Below are 14,719 nucleotides of genomic sequence, written 5' to 3'. Positions count from 1 at the left end.
TGTGCTTAAGTCCATTCTGCAGGAGTTCCAAAAATGGTTTAAGCAATGATAGTTTAATTAAATAAGTCCATTACCCCTCAACAGGTTACTCTGAAGAGGCAAATGCTTTTTTTTTAAAGTTAACTTACAGTATATAAGTTATATACTTCTATGAATTTTAACACATGTATATAATTGTGTAACCACTACTACAATCAGGATACAGACCAGTTCCAAAATCTCAAAAACTCCCTTGGGATATTCCTTTGTAGTCACATCCTCTCCACACCTTCTGGGAACCACTGATACATTCTTCACTAGTTTTATCTTTCTCACAATGTCATTTAATGAAATTATACAGTACATAATCTTCTAAGACTGGCTTTTTTCACTCAGCATAACGCTTTGAGACTCATCCAAGGTGCTGCATGTTATTAATTGTTCCTTCCCCTTCCCTGCTATATAGTATTCCATCACATGATATCACAGTTCATCCATTCAAGTAACCCAGCTTTTGACAATCATAAATAGAGCTGCTGTAAACATTCATGTACATGCTTTTGTATGAACATATATTTTTGTTTCTCTAAGAGGGAAACTGCTTGGCCATCTGGTAAATATATGTTAAATTTATAGAAACTGTCAAACTATTTTCCAGAGTGGCTGTGCCACTTTGCATTGCCACTAGCAACATGAGAGATCCACCTGCTCTGCATCCTCTCTGGCAGTTGATATGGTTAGTATTCTAGATGTGTAGTAGTATTTCATCATGGTCTTAATTTGCATAGCCCCTAATGGCTAATGAGGTTGAGCCTCTTTTCTTGTGCTTATCTGCCATCTGTATATCCTTTTTGGTGAATTTTTTAATGTCTTTTACCCATTTTTTAATTGGGCTGCTTGTTTTCTTAAAGATTTGAGAGTTCTTTATATTGTATATTCTAGACAAAAGTCCTCTGTTAGACATGCGATTTGCAAATATTCCAATCCTACATTACCAGAGATACTATTATTAACAGTTTGGGGTATCCTTCATCTTTGTGTATATACTCTAACATATGTAAACATTATACAGTATATATACATATAGATTTTTATCATTTTCTTCTTATATTTATTTTTAAAAAACAATGGGATCACATTCATCAACTTGCTTGTCTCACCTAACAAGGTATCATGTACAGCTCTGCTGGTCAGCAATGGTTGAATATTATTCCATTGTATAGATCTAGCATAATTTATTCAACCATTTCCCTGTTGTTAGAAATGTAGGTTGATTTCAGTCTTCACTTCTATAAAAAATCCTATAATTAACATCTGGTACATTCTATAGGATTGATTCCCCAAGGTAGGATTGTTGGGTCAAAAAATATATTCATTTTAAATATAAATAGATATTGACCAATTAGCTTCCCGAATTCATACTCCCAACAACAAATATATATAGTCTTTTCCCCTATAAATTTCCCTGTAACTGCATAGATAAGTCCTTTTACAATCTTGCCAATCTGGGGGCTAAAAAATGGCATCGTTTTTCATTTGCATGCCCCTAGTTGCTAAATCTGAGTTTGTTTGTTATGTTGACTGGCTCTCATATTTTCTCTTTGGTGGACTGCCTTTAAACAGTCTAGTGATTTTCAAGTGGATTGTGTACCTTTTTCCATTTGTTAGGAAGACTAACCCTTTGTTTATATACAGAGTTTTTCATCACAGAAAATTGACTCATTCTACAGATACAAATTTGTTGCCTCTAATAATGCCTTCAGGCATTAAGGACATTTTTCACGAAGAAAGTTAGGGAGAATTACACATGCCAATGTAAAGCAAATGCACAATTAAGAGTATTTATTTATTCAGCAATTAATTATTGTGAACTTATGATGTACAAAGTGTTATGCTAGGAGCACAGAAGACATGGATATCTATCCTCCAGTAGTTTAAGTCTAATAGTGCAGGTAAGTCAGAGACACAGTAAAATGATAGTGGAAAGTGTTATGTGATTAAATGGCAAAAATGGGTGGTAAAGACTAGAGAACAAGAGATACCTTCTGTTCATGTCATCATTTTTTTGGCCTAAATCCAGATCAGAGTAAAACCTAAAAATGATTATATAAACTCAAAGCCTGCTTTCAGAGTCAATGGTCTCCAAAGTAAGGCAAGTATACTAAAGGTTGTATATGCAGTGACCCATTAGGTAATGGGAAAAAATGTCAAAGCCTCTACTCTATTATAATACTTTTTATCTCTTTTTTTTTTTTTACGGAAAAGCCACATAAATTTATAAATTTGGCTTCTTTAAGCTTTACTAATTTTAGCACTGGCAGCCTCACATGACCTATATATCAAGCAGTGTGTGTAGAAGGTATCCTGGGGTAGAGTAAAAGTTCCACAACCCAGACTGGCTGATAGTGGGATGGACCCTTCAGCATACTGCATTATACATCAGGTTAAGTAATTTTCAAGCTATATCACCTCATTTTAACTAAGTTGCCCTCCCAAAATGAGCAAGTGAGTTAAATTACAAAGAGGTGACGAACTGAGATAATAATTCCAAAAGTACACACAAACAAGAATATGACAGAGCTGACACTTCTCTTCATAGCAGGTACTCTTCACTAGTCACACAAAGTAAAAACAAAGACAATCTAATCTGATCTGACAAAAAGCTGGCTTCTGTCCAAAAATATTCAAAATTACCAAAAAGACTGATCTGAAGCAAATTTATATTTACTATCTTTATTTCAAAATCTTACCATGAGTATATATTGAGCTATTAATTAATGAATAATTTAGAAAGATACTGTCAAATCTTATAATAACATGTCCCATAAAAATATGAATTTGGTGATTGACCCTTATCTCCAGCCCTCACATACATCAAACAGAGGGGTGCAGAACTTTTTAAGTCCCCAGCCAACCACATAATAGAGAATCATCCCCATCGGTGTATAGGTTAGAGTTATCCATTGCCAGAAAGTGATGGTAAACTGCAGTCAGTACCTGGATGATCTGGACAGTGCAGCTGGAGACCCAAGCTCCCAGGAAGCTTGCAGTGCAGGGTCTACTCATCACTCCATTCATCTCATAATACATGATATTTTACAAAAATGAAAATTTTGGATCCTACTTTCACATTATCGTTTTACTCAAGGGGTACAAGTTCAAAATTGTTTTACTGATAAGAGTGCATGATCAAAAAAGTTTAGAGACCACAGCTCTAAGTTATCACCTTTGCTCTAGATTTCCTCCTTCCCAAAATTTTCCACAAGAGCTACAGGTGAGAAAGGCGATGACCCGCTTTGGGGGAGGTTACTTTGACTGGAGACAGTTCCATAAAGATGTTTAAGGAAAACAACCATACATTCCCATCACAAAGATTAAAGCAAAGTTTATGTCATGATACGAAATCCTTCTTAGAGATTACTCTCCAGTTATCAAAAAATTATTTCTATGGTATTCTCTAGTTGTTTCATTTTTACCACACTGAAATGTAAACTCCTTGAAAACAAGGCCAAAGTCACAGATTTCATGTTGGCTAATTACCCCATTTTTGGCTAATTACCCCATTCTACATTTGTAAAATGAAAGGAGCACATCAATATAGCTATGAAGTTCCTTCCAATTCCATGTTGTTCTAAGAGGAACTGTTACAAGACTCATTAATGACATGTGCACTGGTAAAGACTTCATCACACAAACAAACACCCTTTTTGGCAGTGGAAGCTTAACTGCTATATGGCTGCCTACAATGTTAAGGTAACAGAATAGACTAAGCAAATTCTCAAGATACCAGCAAACTCCTGAGTTTTCATTAATCATTCATTCAGGGAAATGTAAAGAACACCTACTACATACCAATTACAGCACTAGGTAACTAGGGATAAAAGATGAGTAAGACACGATTCCTACTACAATCCATTCATTCATTCATCAGGTAGTTATTGAATACCTACTATGTGCTAGGCACTGTTCTAGACACAGGATATGGCAGTGAACACAAGAGACTAGATTAAAAAAAAACAACCAAGAGGCAAGATACATGTAAATATCTAAATACTCTCCTCCACAGGGGATAATAAGATATTATGAAAATTATATAAGAGAGCTACGAATACATCTGTGGTGATTTTTATAACAAAGCCCCCAATCCTTTGATACTTCTCCATCAAGAGGAGAGGGTCTATGTCCTTCCTCTCAAATCTGAGCTCTGTGATGCTTCACTACTAAATACTGCAGAAGTGATGCTCTGCTAGTTTGCAGGCCCAGGCCTTAGAAACTGGCAGCTTCCTTTTTCTATCTCTTGAGATGCTCACTCTTAGAACCCAGCCACTATGCTGCGCCGAGGCTCGGGCCACTTGTAGGTGACCCTGCTGAAAGTCAGCATCAACTGCCAGACATGTGAGTGAAAACAACACCAGATGATACCAGGCCCAGGTACTGAGTCATCCCAATTTACGAGTCTTTCTAACAGAGGCCCCAGATATGGTGGAGCGGAAACAAACCATTCTTGCTATGCCCTGTCCAAATTCCTGACACAAAGAGTCCATGAACATGGCAATAGCTGGTTTACACCACTATGTTTTAGGGTGACTTGTTACACAGCAATAGATGAAAGGAACATCTTTAAGATATAAGGGACCATATAATATTTCTCATGAAATCTCCATGAAATAGCATGAATCGAATTATTTTTCTAAATAGTAAATAAATAGGTTTAAAGTTACAATGGGCCTTAATTTAAGAGAAAACCAAAATCTACAAAAACATAATCAAACTCTAATGAGGGTCACTGTTCAGCAACGTTATCAAATAAAACAAAAAGAGAGATCTGACAGATAACCTTTAAACTTTCTCAAGACACTGACAGAAGTACCAGAGTTCAGTTTCCAAGTTCACTCACTGACCAATTATTTACAGAGTACCCACCAGTGCTGGGCATACAACAGTGAACACAACAGATAAACATCACTATCCTCAAAGCACTTAATTCAGTGGAGGACAAGAGACAACAAACAAAACAAATAAGCATGTTAAATGGTATTAAATGCTGAAAAGAAATACAAAGCAAGGAAGGAGACAAGGAAATGTTGCTGGTAGTGGTGATAATGGGGAGGGCTTGCCACACTGAGGTGACATTTGTGTCAAGACCTTAAAGAGGTAGGGAAATAAGGCATGTGGGTATATGAGGAAAGAGTATTCCAGACACAGCAAATAGTAAGCACCAAGGCCTTGAGGCCCCTAGGGCTGGGGTTGATTGAGCAAATAAGAAAGTAATAAGAAATGAGGTCAGAGAAGAAACTGGGGCCAGATGGTACAGGCATACCTTGGAGATACTGGGGGTTCAGTTCCAGACCACCACAATAAAGTGAGCACTTCAACAAAGCGAGTCACACAAATTTTTTGGTTTCCCAATGCATATAAAAGTTATGTTCACACTATACTGTAGTCTATTAAGTGTGCAATAGCATTATGCCTAAAGAACAATGTACATGCCTTAATTTAAAAATTATTTATTGCTAACAAATGCTAACCATCATCTGAGCCCCCAACGAGTCGTAATCTTTTTGCTGGTGGAGGGTCTTACCTTCACTGTAAAAACACAGTATCTGAGAAACACAATAGAACAAGGTATGCTTGTATTGGTAAACTGCGGCAAAAACCCATTAGCTCTCAAGTTGGAATCAAGAGAACCACATTCAACCAGAGCAGTAATGTTTTTGTCTGTGTTGTTCACTGATTTATCTCCAGCACCTGTAACAGTGCCTAACACTTAGAACAATTATCCCTCCCCATCTCACAGGGTCACAGTGAGGATCAAGAATGGGAGAATATTTTGCAAACCGTAGAGCACCATATACAGGTAAGGTCTTTACATTATTATTGAAAAGCATAACTCAATCATTATTAACAACAACGAATCTCTACCTTGCCCCAGTAATTTCAACCTCTGAATCATTCTCTCCCTCCAACTCTCAAGGAACTGGGGCAGGGCTATCTTCCCTTCAGCAAGAGGGAGTGAACTTTTAGCACTTAAAGGCTTCTGCAAATGAGTTGAGGTAATTAAGATATGATAGTTACTCCTACCAACTTTTCCTTGAAACTCTGAAAGGAAAAAAATGAGACATAGTTCCCATGTGAAGATTCTTAATTCTACACCCTTTTGTAAAATCCAGTCTGCTTGTAAGCCTTTTTTTTTTTTTTTCTGTCAAGACCCAAGAACACCTAATAAGAATGCCTTGACAACTCCCCACATGTCTGGTTCCTCACTTAAAGCTACTCAGACTGTTGAAGGAAGGAATGGAAAGGGGAAGCATGAGAAACACTCTCAAGATTGGAAAGTCTAATTTAGAGGCCAAGTAATCCAATCATCTCAAATTGCTTGAATCCTGCTAGCAACAGAAAATCCACTACCTAACTCACTCCAGCTGGAGACAGCTTCAGTTTTCTCATCTGTATATAGAGATAATGACAACTTCTTAAGGATGTTTCAATTCTGGAGTAAAATGATGCATATAAAAGCATCTGGCACATGCTAAACACTAAAAGTTGACTGAATCTGGATAGTCTTCATTTATTCAACAAATATTATGTAAACAGCTACAATATGCCACTCTAGGCGTTGGGAAAGGGCCATTTTTTAAAAGGACAAAAATCTTGTTCTCTTGGAGCTAAATAGATGTACCTCTTGTGACTTCCCACTCCAGCCCGTTCCGTTCTCTGGAACTACATCTGGCTTCTGGTAATACCTATTCCACAGAACAGAGTCCTTTGGAATTTTGCAGATAGCTATCACCCTACCTTCCCTTCCCAAACCTCTTTCCTCAGCCTAAACAAACAGCCTAAATTCTTTCAACGAGTAAGCAACAATGTGGGAACACGAGCTAAAACAGGGCTGGGTGGGGCGAAGGCGGGTGCCCAGGCGCCTCGGCCAGAAAAGAAATCAACAGAACCGCACGGATCCGGCCCAAGGTCAGACAGGCTGGTCCAACTCAGGTGTGTCACCTGACACCTCTCCCAGGAACGGCCACCCTCCTCTCCCAGGCCCTGCAGCGGTCCCTGACAGGCGCTGGGGGGACCGGTCCCAGGGGGGGCCCTGGCCCGCGGAAGGAGGCTGGAGGGCTGGCGAAGGCACTCAATCCTCTCTCCAGGCCTCTTCTTCCCGGTCTCCTCACAGAGAGAATTCCCAGCATCATTCTCGACGTTTCCTGGCTGCTCCCTACCCGGCCCAGGCCCTTCCGCCCCCGGAGGCCCCTCTGGAAGCTTCCTCAAGCCACGCCGTCGTCTCCCCACAAGGAGCCGCGTCTCTCCAGGCCCCCGGGTCAGTCAGCGCCGGCCGCACTCACCTGCGAGCCCAGACCCGGCCCCTCCATCTCCCCAGCGACGGCGGCGACTCGGCACAGTCGCGGGTGCCACCAGCTCCCCAGCCCGCCTCGAGCCGCCCGTATCCCACTTCCTGTTCACGGCCCCGCCTCCGCCGCTGCCCACGCTCCCGCCAGTACCATCAATCGGCCTCGGGAAAGCCAATCCCTGCTCTCCCCTCGGATAGGGGCGGGACTTTCTTGCCACCTGGGAGGCTAGTGGGGAGCCGCGAGTCGGAGGCCCCGCCCCCAGCCAGCCTCCACGGTCAAGTTCCAGCCCCAGGGCAGGACTGCGTTGCTGCCCGGGTATCTGTCCTCCTGACCATCCTGCCTAATCCTGTAAAGCGCCCACAGCTCAGGCAACAGGAGGATTGGGCAAGAGACCCCTAATAGCACTCCCCATGCCCCTTTGAGTTCTGCACCGAAGGAGCTGGCGTCTAAGCTCTGTTCAGCCCAAAGGACAGCTATGAAGATAGGCTAAGCCTTGGTTCCCTCTTCCTCCCGGTCTCCTCACAGAGAGAATTCTTAGCATCTTTCTCGGTGTTTCCAGGCTTCTCCCTACCCGGCCCAGGCCCCTCCACCCCCAGTGATGCAGTGGGCTCTCCTACTCAGTCCCCAGGAAACCGGAGCTTTTCTAGCCCAGCACTAACACAGTCTTTCTAATTATTCCTTGCTATATCTGTTGCCAAGCTGAACCACATTAACACCTTTAGAAGTTAAGTTGGAAAAGAACTGAAAATATTATGACTCCCTTATTCTATAAAAGTGATATTAAATCATAATATATGTGTCTACAAATCTAACAAAATGCTGGTTTTCCCCATGATAAATACTATAATACAATAAAATTGTTAAAATATTTTAGTAGTAGTAGTAGTAGTAGTAGTAGTAGTAGTATAGCACCTCTGTTTATTGGGCACACCAGCCATGAGTTGCCCCCAAAGCCCATCATCATGCCCTTTGAGGGTGGGAACCATGTCGTATCCATTTCTGAACTCCCAGTGCCCATCACAGCACAGGGACATGAAAAATGCTCCGTACAATTTTATTGAGCGGATAGGTGCATGGATAGGTGTGTCATCAACTTCTATGATACAAGGAAGGACAAATTGAGTGACAAATGGAAGTGCAAGCAACTTCCTGGGAGAACCAGAAGAGCAAGCAATTAATTTGGACAGGCTAGGATAAGACGAGCAAAGGCTTCAGAGAGGAGAGAGCCTTTGGGTATGGCCATTTTGCTTAGCTAATAAGAACACTGTTTATTAATCACTTCCTATGCATTGGCACCCATGACAGTGTTTTCACATACATTACATCTAGTCTATAAGATGACTGATATTTTTCCAACCTCCCAGAAGAAGAAAAAACTGAGGTTCAGACTGATATCATAAACCCCAAGTCACTCAGCTGGGAAGTGGTGGAGAGAAGATTCAAACCCAGTTCTCTTACTGCAAAGTGCTTTCACTGAAGTGGTTTGGTTATTTCACTGTCAAGGACTGAATTAGATTTTCTGAACTTCAGCGAGGCTTGAAATCTGCTATTTCAATGCTTCTACACTGATATCCTAACACATCAGAAGGTTCTGGGACAAATAATTCCTAACACTTCCCTCTGCTTGTTTTATGCCTCTACTGAGGTACTTCAGATTGGGATAAGTATATGTGTAACTAATGACTATGTGAAAGCAAACCCGGTGAGGCCTGAAGGGCCATCATTACCTCTCATCTTTGAAAATGCCTTTGGCCTCTAGACATACTGCAGTAGAATAGCATGGTACCTGGTACCTGGCCATGGGCTCCTGGGACACGTCCATCTCGAGGTCCCTCACCATGCTCTGCACAAGGTCTGGCATGGGCTAAATAAAGCCTAAAAGAAGTGTTGTCCAAACAAACGAATGAATGAATACAGCTGAAGTAATGGTTTGCAAAAGGACATCAAAGACAGTTCAGCTCCGTGAATTACTCTAAGTACTGACTTTACAGTGTTTAACAATCCTTGGCTTTGAAAAAAATTCCACATTAGAATTTTTAATCCTTACTATCACGCTATGGGCGGCAACTGACTTCAGTGGTTTTTTTGTTTTGTTTTGTTTTTTAAATATATTTTTATTTATTTCAGAGAGAGGAAGGGAGAGGGAGAGAGAGATAGAAACATCAGTGATGAGAGAGAGTCATTGGTCAGCTACCTCCTGCACGCCCCCCTACTGGGAATTAGGGAGATCAAGCCCACAACCTGGGCATGTGCCCCAATGGGGAGTCAAACTGCAGTCTCCTGGATCATAGGTCGATGCTCAGCCGCTGAGCCACGCCAGCTGGGCAACTAACTTCATTTTTTACTGAACTTTTGATTCTGGCCTTGTTTCTTCCATGGCCCTGGAAAGGACAGGGACATTTTTTTGAAACAGGTTTTGGTTATAATTAGTTCAACGTTGGCACCAAAATGACCATTTAAAATGTGAAATAAGAAAATGAAAAACCCACACATCTGTCAGCATAGAGCTTCTCACAGATGCCAGTTAGGAAACCCCAGTGCTCCCTGGCACCAGGCCAGCAGGACTGGGGTGGGGATGAGTGCTCACTGGGAACATTTCAGGCAACAAATGTTTATTGAACTCCTACTATGTACCAGGCACAGGCTAAAACATATAAGTACAGTCTGTTCTTCTGCAGTTCAAGTTTTTTGGGGTGGGCAAATACTGATAGAGATAAATAGGTGTTTTTTTTTAAAAAAAGTAGAGACAGTGGTAAGTGCTAACAAGGAAAAGTACCAAGCATATAACACAGGGACCCAGATTAGCCTGGGAGGATACGGTAGGGTACAGGGTCCTTTCCATGATCATAACACCAGCTCAAAAGGACTCTTGCAATTTCTTCTGTTTATAAATGGGGAAACAGGCTCGAGGAGGGAAGTGACTTGTTCAAGATCACCCTGGAAGTTAGTGGTGAAGATAGGATTAGGGCAACTCTTCTGACCTGCTCTATGGCCCTCTCACCAGCCCTCAAGCCACCCCACCTTTCTAACTATAACCAACCTCACAGATTCTCATGGTTGGGGATTGCAGGACTGGTCAGAGATTGCTTAGCAGTCTTGTGCCATCCCTTATCTTCTATCTACTAAAAAGCTTCACAGTTAAAAAGTGCAAGTGAATCTTTCCCTTCATTTTATATACAAATCACCAAGGTCTGGTAATGAGATACTCTAAGAACCACAGTTAATGTGGTCTGGGTGTGGCGATCATAGTGCACACCTCCTGTATTTTACTTTATATTTTATTGGCCAGATTAACCAGATTCTTATGGGTGTGTGCAGTGGGGGAGGAAGGACACAGAGGGAGAGGGATAGAAAAGCAGGAAGTATTCCTCCTATTTTTTGCCAGTTGCTATTTTGAGTCTTAGTCACCTGCTTGCAGTCACACATTTAAATACCAACTCCTATGGAAAATTTTCTGGATGTGTCCAAACTGTGACAGCAACACTCTAGACTAGAAAATGAATCTACCTTGACTCTAATATAGGTGTTGAAAGACTCTTCTCTCTATCTTCTGCATCCATCTGTCATGGCTCTGTATTTATTGGTTCACATACTCATCTCCCCCTGGCCTCTCTGCTCCTATAAGACACTTAAATATCATTTCCTCAGGAAAGGCTTCCCAGACTCCTCGACCAGATTAGGACCCCCTGATAAGTGTCCCCATAGCACCTGTAATTCTTCTAATAGCACCATAAAACATTATTGAATTCACGTTTTGAATATCGATCTTCTCTGTATACCACAAGCAATTCTATGAGCACAGAACCTGGCCCTGTCTCAGACACAGATTAATTCCCAATCCATAGTCAGTACCTGGTCCATCAAGCCACTCAATATTCAGTTGTTGAAGGAATGAACAAGCCTATATTACTCATTTATATATATATCCCTAGTGCCTAGCACATTTCCCAGCCCAGGTTAAGTGCTCAAAAAAGGTCAACTTGAGTTAAAGAATCCCATTTATGGTTGTATACAGTTTGCAGAACACTTTCACTTCATTTAAATTGAGACTCATAACATCCCTGTGAAGTAGCAGGGCATGAATTCATCTTACTCTATAGTCTGTGGCTGGGGGGGGGCGGGGGGGGGGGGGAGCTTTAGCAGTTGCCCCAGGGCATCAGGCTAGAGAGTGGAAAAACCCAGGCCCAGATTATCTGATGTCAAGGGCAGGACTGTCTCCTGTGTGACAAGGTTGTGGCCTTGCCAATACAGTCACTGACAAGAATTAAGTCCAGGGCCTAGGAATTAGCTACAGGTTCATTCAGGGCCTTTCAAAACTTCTTCATACAGGTATTTTTTCAAAGGTATTATCATGTTCCTATCTGCTTGAGGGAATCAAGGTGGGACATGAGTTTTAGAAGCTCACTTTCTGTGCACTCTTATTACCACTTTGAGCCTCCAGGCTCTTATCTGTAAAATGGCTTGACTCTAATACAGGTGTTGAAAGACCCTCCTCTCTATCTCCTGTATCCATCTATCATAGCTCTGTATTTATTGGTTTATACACTCATCTCCCCCTGGCCTCTTCATAGAACCTACTTCATTAAGTAATTGTAAGGATTAAATGAAAGAATGCATGTAATGTGCATCCAATAAGTGCTGTATAAATGTTGGCCATTACTAGGTACAAAGGCCACTGAGAAAAACTGAAATATCAGGGGAAACTCAGCCTTCACATTGATCAGGACCCAACTCTGGAATATTTATGACTTTATAGGAAATATAATAACCAAGTTTCCACTGGCCAAAATTCATTCCAAGTTTCAACAAAAACATTGGTTTGTGATGTTTACTAGGAATCATTGTTCTTCTCTCTCCACCACCACCCAGCCCTACACACTACACAATTTGTGTTAATGAGAAAAGTCTCCCGCCCCTCAGCTCTGCCATCACCAAGGACCAGACACTGGTTAAATCTGCTGTTAGCAGTTGACTGCCGGGCTCCAAATTATAACTACAAAGTGGTGTCCATGGTAACTGACCAAGCTGGCTTGCTGTGGTGCAAGTTGTTCAAGAATACAGAAGAAACGACCATGGGAGGGCCAAATTGGTTAACTTTCATCTCAGTTCCTAAATGAAAGAAATCCACACTGTGCTTTGGGTAGATGGTGAACCCAGACAACATCTGGATTTCCCAAGCTGAAGGCACTAAGTTCATTCCCAAGGCCACTGAGTTCCTAATGAATCTAACTGCTAGAGGTGTGGATTGTCAGCAATAGCAGTAGGTGAGATGGCAGAAGTGGCAGAACATTGAATAAAATCATAGAGTGAAATTTTGCCATTCTTTTGAACCTTCTCTGGCTCCCTATTGCCTGCTGTATAGTTCTTTGTGGGACTGGAGCTGAGCACTGAGACATCTTTAAAAACCAAGGTAGCTGTGGTCTCTATTTTTCTTCTCTTGTCTCTGTGCCTCTGGGCATCTGTCCTGTTCTCTCTGTAATGTAGGGCCTTCTGCTTACTCATGGTTTCTGCTTCCCCACAACTTCTGCTTGCACATGACATTGACTCTAGCATTGACTCTATAAGAAATGTTACAGGCCCAGCACCCACTACCTGCTTGTCACTGTTTCTGTGCCTCTTCATTCAGACTATTGAAAGAGAATCCACTTGGTTGTTATTAATTAATGGCTTAGATGACCCTCAGTCTCTTATCTACCCTGACCAGTCATCTGTGATAGATAGTGTAGCTTGATTTTGCCATGATCACCAAGAAATTTAGCAAGGACTATAGGTGGGGACAATTCACAGAAAAGGGGACCTACATCACCTGATATGCCATCAGAGATTCATTTGCCCTTATGAGTAAATACATTCAGCAGGATGTATTAGTTTCCTAAGGCTGCCATAACAAAATACTAAACTGGGCGACTTAAAAGAACAGAAATTTCTCTCACAGTTCCGCAGGCTCGATCCTAAATCAAGGTCTTGGCAGGGCCTCGCTCTTTCTGAAGGCTCTAGGGGAGGATCCTTCCTTGCCTCCTCCTAGCTTCTGGTGGTTGATGGCAATCCTTGTTGTTCGTTGGTTTATAGGTACATTACTCCAGTCTCTACCTCCTCATGGCATTCTTCCTGTGTGTCCAAATTTCCCTCTTCTTATAAAGACAGTCATTGAATTAGGGCCCACCCTGATCCAATATGCTCTCTCTAAAGTTGATTACATCTTCAAAGACCCTATTTCCAAATAAGGTCACATTCACAGGTGCCAGGGGTTAGGACTTCAACATATTTCTTTGAGGGAGGGACACAATTCAACCCACAACAGAGGGTAAGGACAGTGAGGAGAATTAGTTTAATCCCAGTGCATATGTCTGAAAAGTCCTGAGAAGACAGCAGTCTCAATTTGGGACTAGGCAGACATGAACTAGAGGTAATTCTGAGACTAGAGGCACTTCCTGGAGGGAGAGGCCAGGGTAGGGTCAGATAGTGAGGGACTTTGGACAACCAGGAGTCAGTGAAGGGAACTGGGTTACTGGGTGGTTGGGAAAAGAAAGCACCAGGAAATGAGAAAAGATAGACTTGACTTATGTCACAAACCACGGCCCAGGACCCACTGAGAGAGGGGTCACAGGAATCCAGAGCCAGCTCCCCATAACAGCTAAGACAGTGTCTAAATAATAGGTACTCAGGAGATTTTAGTGAGAGAGGGAGAGGGAGATGGAAGACGAAAAGAAAGATTGGCTGTCCTGTGCAAGGCCCCCATGATCCTAGGGTGGGGTGACTGCCGTCCTCTGCATCCACAGCACTCTCCATGGCACTTGTCTCACTGTATCATGCCCTCCTGTTTACCTGCCTGCCTTTCCCTTCAGTCTGTGACTCCGAGTCGAGGGTCTGTGTCCTGCACAGTTGAATACACAAAACAGGTGCTTATTTGTTTCTTGGATTTGTTGGGGACACGAAATAAGGTCTTTTTTTCCCTCCACCTAAGTTCAGAACACAATATGAGACACATACACAAAATCAGACACATAGAGATAAAAATTTCAGCTTTATTAGTGACAGAAACTAATGCTAGAGAAAGGGGTTTAGGTCTGCTAGCCAGCAGGCTTCTAATACATCTCTTAATACATCATCTAATACATGAGAGACTTACCCACTCACAAGTCCTGGTGGTCCTGGACACTGCAAGCATTGGAGTGTCTGGGCACCTGGATCAGGGCAGAAGGGGTGCTCCCTACAGGCAGGCGGATCCCAAAGGGAAGAACAGGAGGCTGAGCTTGGCTCCCAAACTCTCTTGTTAGGTAAGTTGCTCCTCCTCCGTTTGGGATGGGGGAGGAAAATGGAGAGGGAGGAGTAGAGAGAAGCCAGAAGCGTTACTCCAACCCCCCTCTGTGTGAAAACACAAAGCCAGGGGAGAG

General features: G+C 42.1%; 1 protein-coding gene across 1 annotated transcript in view; it reads right to left on the bottom strand.

Moving 5' to 3' along the window:
* ZDHHC13 (zDHHC palmitoyltransferase 13) overlaps nt 1-7,429 on the bottom strand; it is a 43,725-nt gene extending 36,296 nt beyond the window's left edge. The window contains exon 1 of the mRNA XM_081153294.1: nt 7,320-7,429. Coding sequence (XP_081009420.1) covers nt 7,320-7,346 — 27 coding nt within the window. The 5' untranslated portion in view covers nt 7,347-7,429. The remainder of the gene's footprint in view (nt 1-7,319) is intronic.
* Nucleotides 7,430-14,719: the final 7,290 nt, after the last annotated feature.

This window comes from Miniopterus schreibersii, assembly GCF_964146895.1.
Source record: "Miniopterus schreibersii genome assembly, chromosome: 12".
NCBI lineage: Eukaryota > Metazoa > Chordata > Mammalia > Chiroptera > Miniopteridae > Miniopterus > Miniopterus schreibersii.
Note: the sequence above shows the minus strand (reverse complement) of the source record. Positions and strands in the feature narration are given on the sequence as shown.